Source organism: Felis catus, chromosome F1 (genome assembly GCF_018350175.1).
Source record: "Felis catus isolate Fca126 chromosome F1, F.catus_Fca126_mat1.0, whole genome shotgun sequence".
Lineage (NCBI taxonomy): Eukaryota > Metazoa > Chordata > Mammalia > Carnivora > Felidae > Felis > Felis catus.
The window spans coordinates 2888056-2902648 of record NC_058384.1 but is presented as its reverse complement, the minus strand read 5'-3'; the positions used below and the strand labels follow the sequence as shown (position 1 = coordinate 2902648).

Here is a 14593-nt window from a genome sequence, read left to right as displayed (position 1 = left end):
CCTTTCCTTTCATCCGTCTCTTACTCCACAGGAGATTAAAACTCTTCCAGGAAGCCCCTAGGGGACTTCTTCTCAAGGCACTGGGAGTTCTAACTAGGTCACATACCTGATTCTTAACCGGTACTCGGCACGTAGCGTGGGACTACCGTGATTGATTCGAAGCGTCTTCTATCTTTGGCTGGTCTGCCTTGGAGCCTGATGCCGGAATGTGGTTCACAAGCAGTGAGAGGGGAATCGCTTCTAGGTAAAAAGCCCCAACAGTGTCTGCCTGGGGGGTTTGTGTGCCAGAAAGCCAGAGTGTTGGGTGGATTGTCTCTTTTGACGTGAGAGTTTACTAGGAGTAATGAAAAGGGTCGTAATGGTAAGAAGCGCAGTGAACAATGTGCGAAATTGTTATTCAGAGAGAGAATAAGAATGGCTCATAACCCCAGCAGACAGGTAATGGGCGGTTTAGCAGACCGGAAGTGGAGTCTAGGCAGAAAAGTAGCTGTTACTAGTACCCCAGGGCTATTTTTAGATCTCCCTTCTCCTACTCCCAACTTCGGTGTCTTCTTAAAACAAACAAGGGATGTTTCTTTAAAAATAAGAAATACCAAATATACCAATATTTACCATGTTTTGAACCCAAAAATAAACGTATAAGATGTACTTATTGGATGCAGAAGATCACGGTCGGATGCGCAATAGGTATATCTTACACCTTTAGTTCAAGTTAACAAATATTTATCGGCCACCGTGCATAGAAAGATGATGATACTATTCTCTGTACAGATGGTGAAAATTAATTAGAAAACCCCCCTCCTTTGAAGGCCGCAATGTTTTGGAGCTTGTGTATGTGTGTGTGTGTGTAAAATATAAGTAATGTATATAAGTAATAATATGCCATAGAAATAATATAAGTTACATAAAGCAGTATAAAATAACGTAACTGGTATAAAGCAATCAGTCATGATTTGTAGTGACAGACGATTACGGTGAAGGTGGAGACTTACTATGGCCAACCCTCCATAAAATAGTGCTGCAACTGTTGTAGCACAGGGTGGTTTTGTTTCTGACATAAAATTCTTTTAAAGTTTGCGTTTTTTCCAGATCTTCTGCTAATATCTGGAAAAACACTTCAGTAGAGTTAACATTTCTTTAATACTTTGCATCTTCTGAGTAGAACCGCAAGATAAAGTAATCTGTTTTAGCTAAATTGATGAGCCAGAGTCATACATAAAATCTGGAGGCTGGCATTTCTGTGCATCGTATACACTCGACCCTTGAAACTGTGCAGCTTTGAACTGCGTGGTCCTGTGCACTTACTTCCTTTTTGATAAATACAGTATCATACTGTAAATGTGTTTTCTCCCTCATGATTTTCTCAGTAACATTTTCGTTTCTCTGGCTTACGTTATCGTAAGAATACAGTGTATAATGCACATAGATTACAAAATCTGTGTTAATCGGCAGTTTATGTTATTGGTTAGGCTTCTGATCACCAGGAGGCTATTAGTAGTTAAGTTTTCGGGGAGTCAAAGCTCATATACAGATTTTCGGGGTGCCTGGGTGGCTCAGTCAGTTAAGCGTCGGACTTTGACTCTGGTCACATGATCTCACAGTCCGTGGGTTCGAACCCTGCGTCAGGCTCTGTGCTGGTAGCTCAGAGCCTGGAGCCTGCTTCGGATTCTGTGTCTCCCTCTCTCTCTCTGCCCCTCCCCTGCTCATGTTCTCTCTCCCTCTCTCTCTCTCTCTCTCTCTCTCTCTCTCTCTCTCTCTCTCTCAAAAATAAACATTTTAAAAATTTCAAAAAAAAAAAGTCATACACAGATTCTCAACTGCATGGGGGAGGATCAGTGCCCCAAACCCCCTGCATTTTTCAAGGTCAACTGGTGTTAACATCTCTAAACCTCCCTTCACACACCAGACGGTTTTTAATGCGTCATCTGACCCAGGAGGTTTTTGGGTTACCACATGATGACCCTTCTTGCCAGAATGAAAGGGACCTGAATGGGTTGAGTCGCTGGTGAAGTGCACCTGCTGTGTTTGGTAGAAGGCCAGTCCTTTCCTACGTCTGTTATACTTTTAAAGACACATGTGTTGGAGTTTTGAGATTTAATTGTGATGTGTTTGCATGCTTTTTGAGTAGATGTTTTGATCAGTAGAATTATATATGGATTTCTCTAGAAAGAAATATATTGGGGCGCCTGGGTGGCTCAGTTGGTTAAGCATCTGACTCTTCATTTCAGCTCAGGTCATGATCTCACGGTTCATGAGTTCGAACCCCGTGTTGAGTTCTGTGCTGACAGTGCAGAGCCTCCTTGGGATTCTGTCTCCCTCTCTCTCTGCCCCTCCCCTGCTCGCTTGGTCTCAACTTAAATAAATTAACATTAAAAAAAAGAAATATATTGCTGTTAGTTAAAAAAAATTTTTAATATGGCCATATTTCTCATTTTATCCTTTATTCTTTTTTTTTTAAAGAGTCAACACAGACTGTTCAAGCGCTGCAGTATTCAACTGCTGACGGTCCACTCACGGCAAGCAAAGATTTAGAGATCAAAACCTTAAAAGAAGAAATTGAAAAACTAAGGAAACAAGTAAGAGGTAAATTTCTGTGATTCACTATTCATTCAGATTAGTAGGTTTAAAAAAAAATGCTGTTTACACACAAAATATATACTGAGTGCCTGTCTCATGTTATGTAATGTGAGCTCTGCATCAGGAAGGGGAGAGCAAATCAGAGTGGTTTCTGCTTTCAAGGAACTCACATTTTGGTATGGGAAAAAATAGTTTCTGCAGCACATGAGAAACATGAGCATAGGTCCCTGGGGAGGATCAGGAGGCGCCTCGCCAAGGTTCACGCCAACAAAGATGGTGCTTTGAGAAGATGTATTCGTTTGGGAGGTTTAGCTGGAACTTGTCTGGCTGAGCATATACACGAACAGGGGAGGGAGTGTCGGGAGTCAGGAAGAAGGACAGTGTAGACAAGGAAACTGCATGTATGCGGACAGCAAGACATGAACTTTTATTTTCTCTGTAACAGTTCCTTTCGGCACATTGACGAGATTTAAGTAAATTAATTCAGACAAGCGTCGATATGTCCGTTCCGTCCATTCGTGCGTTGAGTCCGTTCGTTCAGCAAATACTGATTGAGCACCTGCTGGGGAGCAGGTGTGGTTTGAGGCTCTTGGGATGCGGTTCTAAGCACGATGACAATGACAGTGGCAGAACTCTGTTCTGGCGGGACTGGAAGGCACCCAACAGACATAAGACAGTAACTATGTAACTCTGTAAATGACACACTATGTTAGAAGGTGGTGAGTACTTAGAGCAGAATACGGAGAAGGGGTCAGAAGTCCAGGATGGGGAGTTGTGTCATCTTATGCAGGCTGGCCTGGGGGTAAGCCTCGCCGAGAAGGTGACAGGTGAGCAACAACTTGAAGCAGGTAAGGGGCTAGTGTGCAGTTAAATGGGAAGCACACGTTCCACGCAGAAGGACCAGCCGGTGCAAAGGCCCCGAAGCCAGAATGCGCCTCAGGAGTTCGGACGGCGTGGCTGGAGCAGGATGAGCTAGCAGGGAGGATGATGGAGACGGGGTGGAGAACAGAGGGTTGGGTAGGGCTTGTGCCCTCATCAGTACAGTCTCACTGTTACAAGGTTTTTGGGGTTTTTTTTTCCTGTCAGTGTAAGGGGAGCCTTTTGCAGGGTTTAGAGGCATGGCACCTGGTCTCAGCATAAGGAGAGAGAGAAGGTACTGGCTTAGCCAGGATAGTCAGGCCTCTCCAGAAAGGCCGTTTTAAGACCAAAGTAAGTGAAGGAGAAGAAGAATCTGAGATAGGATCTTTTATGAAAATAACTATTTAAAAAAATTTTTTAATGTTTATTTGAAGGGGGAGGAGAGAGAGCGAGCAAGCACGTGAGTGGGGGAAGGGCGGAGAGAGAGGGAGACACAGAGCCCGATGCAGGGCTCGAACCCACGAACCGTGAGATCATGATCTGAGCTGAAGTCGGATGCTTAACCGCCTGAGCCCCCCAGGCACCCCTAAAAAGGACTGTTTGAATGCCATGTTAATACTTTGCTTATATTAAATACACATGGAGCTCTTAAATTTGACCATAATTTATGCTGTTTATTTTTTTTAAGTGGCTCTCTTCCTAAGAGATATCTCTTTATCAAATTTCTGTAGCTTTATTTTCTACAGTTAAGGTGTTTGGAAATATGATACGCAGAATCATTTGCTTTGCTTTGCTATCAACAATAAAACATCAAGAGCACTGAATGTGTTAGTTATTTGACACTGAAAAAAGTGACCAGCTGGGATGGTTAGGGATTTATCTTCAGAGAGGTAATATAGATTGAGATGAGTAAGCCCATTTTATTAGCTCTCAGAGGGTGTTTTTTTTTTAATTGATTTCCTAAAAAAATTTTTTTTTAATGTTTTATTTATTTTTGAGACAGAGAGAGACAGAGCATGAGCAGGGGAGGGGCAGAGAGAGAGGGAGACACAGAATCGGAAGCAGGCTCCAGGCTCCAAACTGTCAGCACAGAGCCTGACGCAGGGCTGGAACTCAAGAACCGTGAAATCATGACCTGAGCCAAAGTCGGACGCCCAACCGACTGAGCCACCCAGGCGCCCCTAATTGATTCCTTTTTAATTGATTGAATCCTTAGGATTTTCTGTGCTAATCATCATGCATCTGCAAATAGGATGGTTGTGTTTTTGCCTCTTTGATCTGTGTGCTTTTCATTTCTTTTTGCTCTACTGGCTAGAATCCCCAGCGCTGTGTTGGAGAAGAGTGATGAGAATATACATCCTGGCTTTCTTCCCAGTCTTAGGGGGAAGCCTTCAGGGTTTTGCCCTCAAGCATAATATTAGCTACACATTTTCTATAGGTGCTCTTTACCAAGTCAGATGTACACATCTATTTCTGTATTTCTGAGAGTTTTTATCACAGATAGTTGTCGAAATTTGTCAAGTATTTTTTCTGCATTTATCGATATGAACATGTGATTTTTTCCCCTTTTGTTAGCCTATAAATATGGTGGATTAGATTGGTTGATTTTGAAATAGTGGACCAAACTTACATCCCTGGAATATATACATCACTGGTCATGGTGTATAATTATTTTTATGTGTTACTGAATTTTATTCCTAGTATTTTGTTAAGGATTTTGGCATTCGTATACATGAAGAATATTGGTCTTTGGTTTTCTGCCTTTCTTTTTTTTCTTTCTTTTTTTTGTTTTTTGTACTGCCTTTGTTTTTGTTTTCATTCTTTTATTTTTCTGTTTCCTTTTTGAAATATAGTTGACATACAACATTATATTAATTAGTTTTAGGTGTGCACATAATGGTTCAGTATTTGTATATATTGTGAAATGACCACCACAGGAAGTCCAGTTACCATCAGCACACGTAGTTACAGATTTTTTTTCTTGTGCTTAGAAATTTTAAGAGCTACTCTCTCAACGACTTTTCAGTATGTGGTACAGAATTATTAGCTGTAGTCCTCATGCTGTGCATTGCCTCCCCAGGACTTAGGCATTGTGTAACTAGAAATTTGTACCTGTGATCACCTTCACTCCTTTAACATGCCCTTGCACCCCTGCCTCTTGGAACCACCAGTTTGTTCTCTGAGTTCACTTTTTCGGTTATTTTAGATGCCATACATTGAGTGAGATCATGCAGTATTTGTCTTTCTCTGACTGCCTTTATTTAGCATAATTCCCTCAAGGTCCATCCACTTTGTTGCCAATGGCAAGATAGTGCTTATTTTAATGGCTCAGTGGTATTCCATCGTGCACACACCCCACGTTTTATTTATCCACATATCCATCATCGGACATTTAAGTTCTTCCGTGTCCTGATGCTTGTGAATGATGCTGCAGTGAACATGGAATGCATATCTTTTCAATTCAGTGTTTTTGTTTTCTTTGGATAAATAGTCAGAAGTGGAATTGCTAGATCCTCCAGTAGTTCTATTTTTAATTAATTAATTAATTTATTTTTGAGAGAGACAGAGACAGACTGCAACTGGCGGCGGGTTGGGGGGGGGGGGGCAGAGAGAGAGGGAGACACAGCATCTGAAGCAGGCTCCAGGCTCCGAGCTGGCAGCACAGAGCCCAGCACGGGGCCATGACCATGAGACCGTGACCTGAACTGAAGTCGGGCGCTTAATCGACCAAGCCACCCAGGTGCCCCTATTTGCAATTTTTTGAAGAGCCTCCATGTTTTCCAAAGTGGCTGTACCAATTTACGTTTCCACTAACAGTGCACAAATATTCCTTTTTATCTGCAACACTTGTTTATAACACTTGTTTATAACAACACTTGTTATATCTTGTCTTTGGACAGCAGCCATTCCAACAGGTGCGAGGTGATACCTCATCATGGTTTTGATTGGCATTGACCCGATAATTTATGACGTTGAGCACCTTTTCATGTACCTGTTGGCCATCTTTATGTCTTCTTTAGGGAAAAAAAAAAAAGAAAAAGTCTATTCAGATCTTCTGCTCATTTTTTAATCAGATTGTTTGTTTGCCATTGAGTTTTACAAGTTTCTAAAATATATTTTCTGTATTAACCCCTTCTCAGATATGTGATTTGCAGGTATTTTCTCCCATCCATTAGGTTGCCTTTTTATGTTGCGGATGGTTTCCTTTGCTCTCCAGAAGTAAGTTCAATGTTGTCCCACTTGTTGATTTTTGCTTTTGGCGCTCTTTGGCTGTGGTATCAGTGTAGTGCTGGCCTCATAAAATGAGTTTGAACGTATTCCCTCCTCTTTCATTTTTTGGAAGAGTTCAAGAAGGATTGGTGTTAATTCTTTTTACAAGGTTTGTTAGAATTCACCAGTAAAACCACCAGGTCCTGGGTTTTTCTTTGTTTGGAGGTTTTTGATTATTAATTCGGTATCTTTAGCATTATTGGTCTGTTTAGATTTTTTAATTTATTCACAATTCAGTTTTGTTTGGTTTTATGTTTCTATAAATCTATCCGTTTTTCTAGGTTATCCAGTTTGCTGGCATGTAATTGTTCATAGTAGTCTCTTATGATCTTTGTATGTGCTGCCCATTGAAATGTTTCCTCTTTCTGATTTTATTTATATGAGTTGTCATTTTTTTTTAAGTCTAGCTAAAGTTTTGCCATTTTGACTGTCCAAAAACAATGTCTTAGTTACATTGATCTTTGCTTTGTTTTCCTGATGTTTGTTTCATTTATTGTTTCTCTGATCTTTGTTAATTCCTTTCTTCTGCTAACTTTAGATTTAGGGGTTTGAGGTCTTTCATTTTTTTTTTTTTAATTTTTTTTTTCAACGTTTATTTATTTTTGGGACAGAGAGAGACAGAGCATGAACAGGGGAGGGGCAGAGAGAGGGAGACACAGAATTGGAAACAGGCTCCAGGCTCTGAGCCATCAGCCCAGAGCCTGACGCGGGGCTCGAACTCACGGACCGCGAGATCGTGACCTGGCTGAAGTCGGACGCTTAACCGACTGCGCCACCCAGGCGCCCCAGTCTTTCATTTTTTTAATGTAGAGGTGTTTATTGCCATGAACTTCCTTCTTAGAACTGCATTTGCCATATTTCATATGGCATAGAGTGTTTCCATTTTTGTCAGTTACAAGATATCTTTTTAATTTCCTTTTTAATTTCTTTTTGTGATCCATTGGTTATTCGGGAGTGTGTTGTTCAATTTCCACATTTTTATGAATTTTCAAGTTTTGTCCTTTATTGATTTCTAATGTCATACTTTTGTGCTTGGAAAAGATCCTTGGTATCGTTTGCTAAATTTCTTAAGACTTATTTTGTGAGGTGCCCACATGGCTCAGACAGTTAAGTGTCCAACTTCGGCTCAGGTCATGATTCCACAGTTTGTGGGGTTGAGCCCCACATTGGGCTCTGTGCTGACAGCTCAGAGCCTGGAGCCTACTTCAGATTCATGTCTCCCTCTCTCTCTATGCCCCTTCCCTGCACTTGCTCGCTCAGTCTCTCAAAAATAAATAAACATTAACATTTTCTTTCAAAAAATTAAATAAGACTTGTTTTGTAACCTCGCTTGTTTTTTAATCTATTTATCCTGGAGAATGTTCCATGTGTGTTTGGGAAGAATGTATATTCTGCTGCTATTGGAGGGAATGTTCTATATATGTCTGTTAGATCCACTTGTTCTAAAGTATAATTCACATTCCTTTCACATATAATTCACATTTCCTTATAGGTTTTCTGTCTAGATGATGTATCCAATGTTGGAAGTAGGGTATTGAAGTCCCCTACTTTATCGTATTGTTTATTTATCCCTTCAGATCTGGTGTATCTGCTTAGTATATTTAGATGCTACGGTGTTAGGTGCATATGTATATATAATTGTCATACCTTCTTGATAAATTGACCTTTTTATTGTCATATGGTAGCTTTTTTGTCACTTGTTACTATTTTTGACTTAACATCTATTTTGTCTAACTATAGCTACCCTTGTTTTCTTTTGGTTTCCACTTGGATGAAATACCTTGTTCCATCCCTTCATTTTGAGCCTTTGTGTCTCCTTAAAACTGAAGTGAGGCTTTTATAGACAGCATATAATTGGGTCTTGGTTTAATTCATCCAACCACTCTAGGTCTTGTTGTTGGAGAATTTAATCCATTTATATTTAAAGTAATAAAAGATTGGGATTTGCTAATGTCATCTTACTGTTTTCTGAGTGTTTTGTAGTTCCTTTGTTTAAGTTCCTCTCTTATAACTTCTTATGACTTCATTTATAAGTTAATCATTTTCTATAGCGTTAAACTCTGATTCCCTTTTCTTTATCTTTTGTATTCCTACTGTAGCTTTTTGCTTTATGCTTAGTATGAGGCTGACATAAAGTATTTTAGTTATAACAGTCTGTTGTATGTTGATAGCAATTATAGTTGTGAAATATAATTTAGAAAGCTTAGGAGGAGAAGAAAATCCTTATGGATTTACCCATATTTTAAAATATTTATTTATCTATCTATTTATTTATTTAAATGCTTATTTTTGAGAGAGAGCGTGCACACACACACACACACACACACACACACAAGTGGAGGAGGGGCAGAGGATCTGAAGCAGACTCTGTGCTCACAGCACAGAGCCTGATGCATAGCTTGAACTCATAAACTGTGAGCTGAAGTCGGACCCTTAACTGACTGAGCCACCCAGGTGACCCAATTTACCCAATTTTTATATACCATGCTCTGTATTCCTTTTTGATATTGATGAGCTCCTTGTTCTCTTATTTTTTGTTTAGAGGATTTCCTTTAGCCATTAAAAAAAAATTTTTTTTTAATGTTTGTTTATTTTTGAGCGAGAGTGTGTGTGCGAGTAGGGAAAGGGCAAAGAGAGAGGGGGAGACACAGAATCCCAATCAGGCTCCAGGCTCTGAGCTGTCAGCACAGAGCCTGACGCGGGGCTTGAACTCATAAACCGTGAGATCATAACCTGAGCCAAAGTCAGACACTTAACTGACTGAGCCACCCGGGTTGCCCCTTCCTTTAGCCATTTTTTTTAAAGACAACCCTGCTATCAGCAAATTCTCTTAGTTTTTATTCATCTGAGAATGTCTTAGTTTTCTCTTTATGACTAAAGAATATTTTTATAGGACATAGGATTCTGGGTTGATAGTTTTTTGTTTAAGCATCTGAAAAATATTGTACCACTTTCCTTAGGACTCTGTGGTTTATGAGGAGAAAATCACAGTCATTCTGAGGGTTTTTTTCCCCCCTTTATCTAGGGTGTTGTTTTTTTCTGGCTGCTTGCAAGGTTTTTCTTCTTTTATAGTTCTCTGATGTTTAATGGTGTGTTTTGGCATGGTTTTCTTGGGGTTTATTCTGTTTGGGATTTGTTCCTGTTCTGTAATAAAGACACATAAATGTGTCTTTCCACGTTTTTCCACTTAATTACTTTGAGTACTTTTACAGACCTGCCTACTGATGACTTAGATGTTACATCTTTTGTTATCGATCCACAAATCATTGGGTCTCTGTTCATTTTTGTTTTCATTCTGTTTTTTTCCCCCCACTATTTAGATTGGTCAATTTCTACTGCTTTATCTTCCATTTCACTGATTCTTTCCTGTGATGGAAAGAATCCTCTGATGGGTTCCTCTGTGGAACCCAACAATCCAGATTTTTTTTACATTTATTTCTAAATTTTCCATTTTGTTTTTTGTAAACTTGTTTCTTTGCTGAGACTTGCTGTATCTTCTCTTGAGTCTTTTGTTCGTTCATTTATTTCAGATATGTCCGTAATTGCTTGGTGGAGCATTTTTATCACAGCTGGTTTAATGTCTTGCCAGATATTTCTAACATCTCTACTATTTCATCATCTGCATCTGTTGATTTCCTTTTCTCATTCAAGTTGAGATTTTCCTAGTTCCCGATAGGATGACTGATTTTCAGTTAGTGACTCCGGATCTCATTTGCACTTTTCCATTTTCGCCGGCTTTTCCCGATACCGCTCCAGCAGCGGTGGCTTGCCAGGTTGAGGTGGAGGTGCACTTTCCCCGCTTGGCCTCCCGCGACACCCAGAGGAGGGCCCCTCGTTATTCCCGGAGGAGGTTGGGTTTCCACCAGCTCGGTGGTGGGCATCGCCCTCGTACCGCCGGGCAGTGGCGGACGTTCTTCCTTCTCTGACACCAGCCCCACGCGGGGACGGTGGACAACCTCACCGCTGCCGCTGGGGGGTGCGGAAGTGCTAGTTGTCCATGTGGTCTCCACGGACATTGCACGTGAAACGCGCGTGTTACGGCCAGTGGCCCTTTAGCAGTCCTCTGAGTACCCTCATGCCTCATGGTGTGTCTGTTTCCGGGTGCTTCATCATAGCCTGACGCGATTGAGGTCTGGCTCCTCACATGTCCTTCCCTGACAGACGTGGTTGTGGAGGAAGTTGTTTCTGTTGTTTAACTTGAGTGGAACAGTTGCTTCCTGAAAGTTTTCGGTCTTGCTAATTTGCCCCTTTCCTGGTCCTTTGGGTAGAAAGAGTGGGCTTCTGTCGGGGCTTTTATTTGCTGCCCCTGTTGGCATTTCTGGATCGCCAGTTTCTTTGTCTCTGTCTGGGAAAAATGAACCGCAAAGAAAACCCAGAGAACTTCCCGCTGTGTCGGTCCAGTGTTCCTGACATCACAGTTTCAGGTTCCCTTGTCCCCATCGGTCATCCTTTTTCTTCTCTCCAAATTTCATTTTTCTTATGTTTGTTTTATGTACGATGTCCAGAGAAGAGGGGAAATGTATCTAATCCTTCTTTCTGGAAGCAGAAGTCTCCAGAGTAAGCTCTTCAAATGTGGATCAGATCACGTCACAGCTTCTGAACACGTGCTAACGTGTCTTCCGTGGATGCCCGCTGGCTCCCGCGTGAAAGTGAAACAGCTCAGCTCTGTCTCCAAGGCCCTTCGTTATCCTGCATGTCACTGCGTCTCCAGATTTCCGCCGAAGTGAATTACGCTTAGTTCTCCTCGGTCACATTCTGAGTTTTCGCTATTTCGTTGTTGTTTTCTCTTTTCTTTCTCCACTCCCTCTTCCTTCCCTCCTCCTTCCCTCATTCCTTCCTTCTTCATTTATTTTTGCTTGTTTGCCAAAACATTCCTCACCGTGAACTTAAGCTCCTCTAGAATATGTGTTACCGCTGACATAGGTTTTTATTTGTATATTGCTTTACTTCCCTCGCCTGACTGCTAGATAGTAAGCTTCTTGAAAATAGGAACTTGGTTCTTTCATTGATACGTCCAAGTGCACGGAAGAGTGTATGACACGTAAAAAGCCCAAGTCAGTATGGGTTGACGAGTGATCAGTGAAGCTTCGCTCTTGGAAACGTCTGACCGCTTCCTAAGATGTCTTCCTAATACGTCTTTCCGGGCAATTCGCGACACACTCACCCCTTACGTACAAGTCAGCGGTGCCTGGAAGGAGGCCTCTAACTGAGGAAATTGGTTACCGTTGACCTGTTGATGGAGATTTCCTTCTTCACTTTCCTCCTACTTACTCCCTAAATGCAGAGGCTATAGGACTGCTCTTCACTCGTCTATTTTAGCTTTTCCCAGGGGCGGGGCAGAACCAGTGAAAACGAGGTGAAGAGAAAGGGCGAATCCTGTTTTTAGCATTCTTCCTTCCCAGCAGCTCTTGGGCGTGTGCTGGTCTCAGTGTGCCCAGGATTCCATCCCATCTCGTTCTTTTTTTTCCATCATTTGTTCATTTTTAAACCTCTTTTTACCTATTGTGGTAAAATGTACATAACATAAAGTGACCATTTTAACCGTGTCTGAGTGTCACATCAGTGGTATATAACACATTCACGTGCTGTGAGGCTGTCATGCTCCGTCCCGCAGCCCAGTATCTTCCCAGACAGAAACTCTCCGCCCATGAAACACCAGCTGCCCGGTCCTCCCACACGCAGCCCCTGGCACCCGCCGTTCTTTCTGTGTCTCTGCATTTGACTGCTCTGGGAGCCTCACGTGAGTGCAGTCATAAAGTATTTGTCCCTCCGTGGCTGGCTGACTTCACTTAGCAGCGTCTTCACGGTTCACCCATGTTGTAGCCTGTGTCGGATTTCCTGTCTTCTACAACATTCTGCGTGTATGCAAATACTCCCTTCTGTTTTTACGTTCGTCACCAACGCACTTGGGTTGCTTCCCCATTTTGTTGATTGTAAATAGTGCCGCCTTGCACATGAGGGAACATATATCAAGTCCAGAAGTAGAATTCCTGAATTTGTACGGAAATTCATGTTCAGTGTTTTTAGGAATTGCCGAACCGTTTTCCGCAGTGGCTGTGCCATTATGTTCCCACTGGCAACACAGTCCTTCTCAGTTCAGCCCATAAACATCCTTATTGAGGTATTGTTCCGTACCAGAAATTATACTCGGTACTGGAGGCAGAGTGGTAAGGCTGGGGATAACCTCTGTGTCTCATTCACAGTTAAACCCACGCTGTCCTAAACATTTCGATGTAAAAGCTAGAGATAATAGAAAACAGGCTCTTCTAGGAACCTGCCCTACGAGTGGCCTTGACTATAGTCCTGGCTTTAAAGAAAAGTCCAAATTACCTTTGTTTTTTTTTAAATTTATGTGTTTTTTTGAGAGAGAGCGAGAGACCATATGTATGAGCGGGGGAGGGGCAAACAGGGAGGGAGGGAGAGAGAGAATCCCAAGCAGGCTATGCACTGTCAGCACAGAGCCCAACTTGGGACTCGATCTCAGGAGCTGTGAGATCACGACCTGAGCCGAAATCAAGAGTCGGTGCCCCCAAATCACCTTCTGTTAGCTACTTCTTAAGCTAGATCTTTGTGTAGACAATTACACACCACCAGTTCCTGTATATCTTTTCTTTCCCTATGGCAGTGTTCTCCAATATATTGAGACTCCTAGAAAATTTTAATAAAGTTATAATTACTTAAAATTTCTTTTTAAAATCTTCTTTCCTTATCACACTCCAAACTCCCAAGAAGGTAAGACAGAGTTTCCTTGTGTCATCTAATGGACACTCAGCAGATGAAAGTATAAATTCATACTCTCATTTGATATTTTTCCCTGAGAAGATACGGGAATGGTTTCTTGTTTCCTGAATAATTATTGTAATCTCTAATGTGCTTTGTAACTCCCTTTCTTTTGTTGCCTGGAGATGGGTGGTTTGTCTGTCTCTCCAACCCTAAACTAACTATTCCCCTCTCCCTCTGTCTGTCTGTCTGTCTCTCTCTCTGTCTCTCTCTGTCTGTCTCACACACACACACACACACACTGCCCTGCATCATGTAAATGAAGGAGAAGGATAGGGAATGGAGGGAGAGGGGTAGGTATAGGGGAACCTGTTTCCCCATCATGATTGGAAGTCAGATCTCTTCCCATCTCAGAAGAGTCCTGGGTTATTTTAGGAACCAGAACGTAAGGGAGAAGCGGTGATACTGTGTCTGCACAGATCAGGGAGAGGTGCTTTGACTGTGCTTCTAACGCCGCCCTGGTCACAGTCCTCGCCCCTCGCGGGTCGTCCGTGCTCCACATCGAGTCCCGTGGTAGCCGTGGCCTCTTCCCCGGTCCTCCTCCCCTAGCTCCCATAGAACCTGCCACACGATCTACATTTGTGTTTTTGCTTCATTTATGATTTGTGGGGTGTTACTCTTTATCTTCCTGACCTGGTTATCTCCTTCAAGACAGAGTCTATTTAATATTTCTCTTCCATGCCACACAGTGCAAAGAAAATTTCCTTATTGTGTTTTTGTCCCTTATTAAATCCTCATAGGAATGATTGAATTTCCCAGCTGTCCTAGCAGCAGTGAGCTAGGAACCATTTGGTTGGAGTGTGCTAGCCTGTTGTGCTGGTCTGCTTCTGCTCTTTACTCACGAAAACTGCTTTTTGGTTACTTGGCCTAGAATGGTATGGCTCATCGTGTTGCGTGAGGTATTTTTTGATAGTCTCTGAGGATTTCTTTCTTTCTTTTTTTATTAAAAAAAAATTTTTTTTTTTACCGTTTTTTATTTGTTATTGAGAGACAGAGACAGAACATGACCATGGGAGGGGCAGAGAGAGAGGGAGACACAGAATCCCGAGCAGGCTCCAGGCTCTGAGCTGTCAGCACAGAGCCTGATGCGGGGCTCGAACTCACAAAC

General features: G+C 42.0%; 1 protein-coding gene across 17 annotated transcripts in view; it reads left to right on the top strand.

Annotated features, from left to right (window-relative positions):
• Positions 1–14593, top strand: part of CDC42BPA (CDC42 binding protein kinase alpha) — a 321704-nt gene that overhangs the window by 175426 nt on the left and 131685 nt on the right. For all 17 annotated transcript variants that reach the window (XM_019821471.3, XM_011290821.4, XM_019821472.3 and 14 more), the window contains one exon: positions 2461–2583. In XM_019821471.3, the coding sequence (XP_019677030.2) occupies positions 2461–2583 (123 nt within the window). The remainder of the gene's footprint in view (positions 1–2460; positions 2584–14593) is intronic.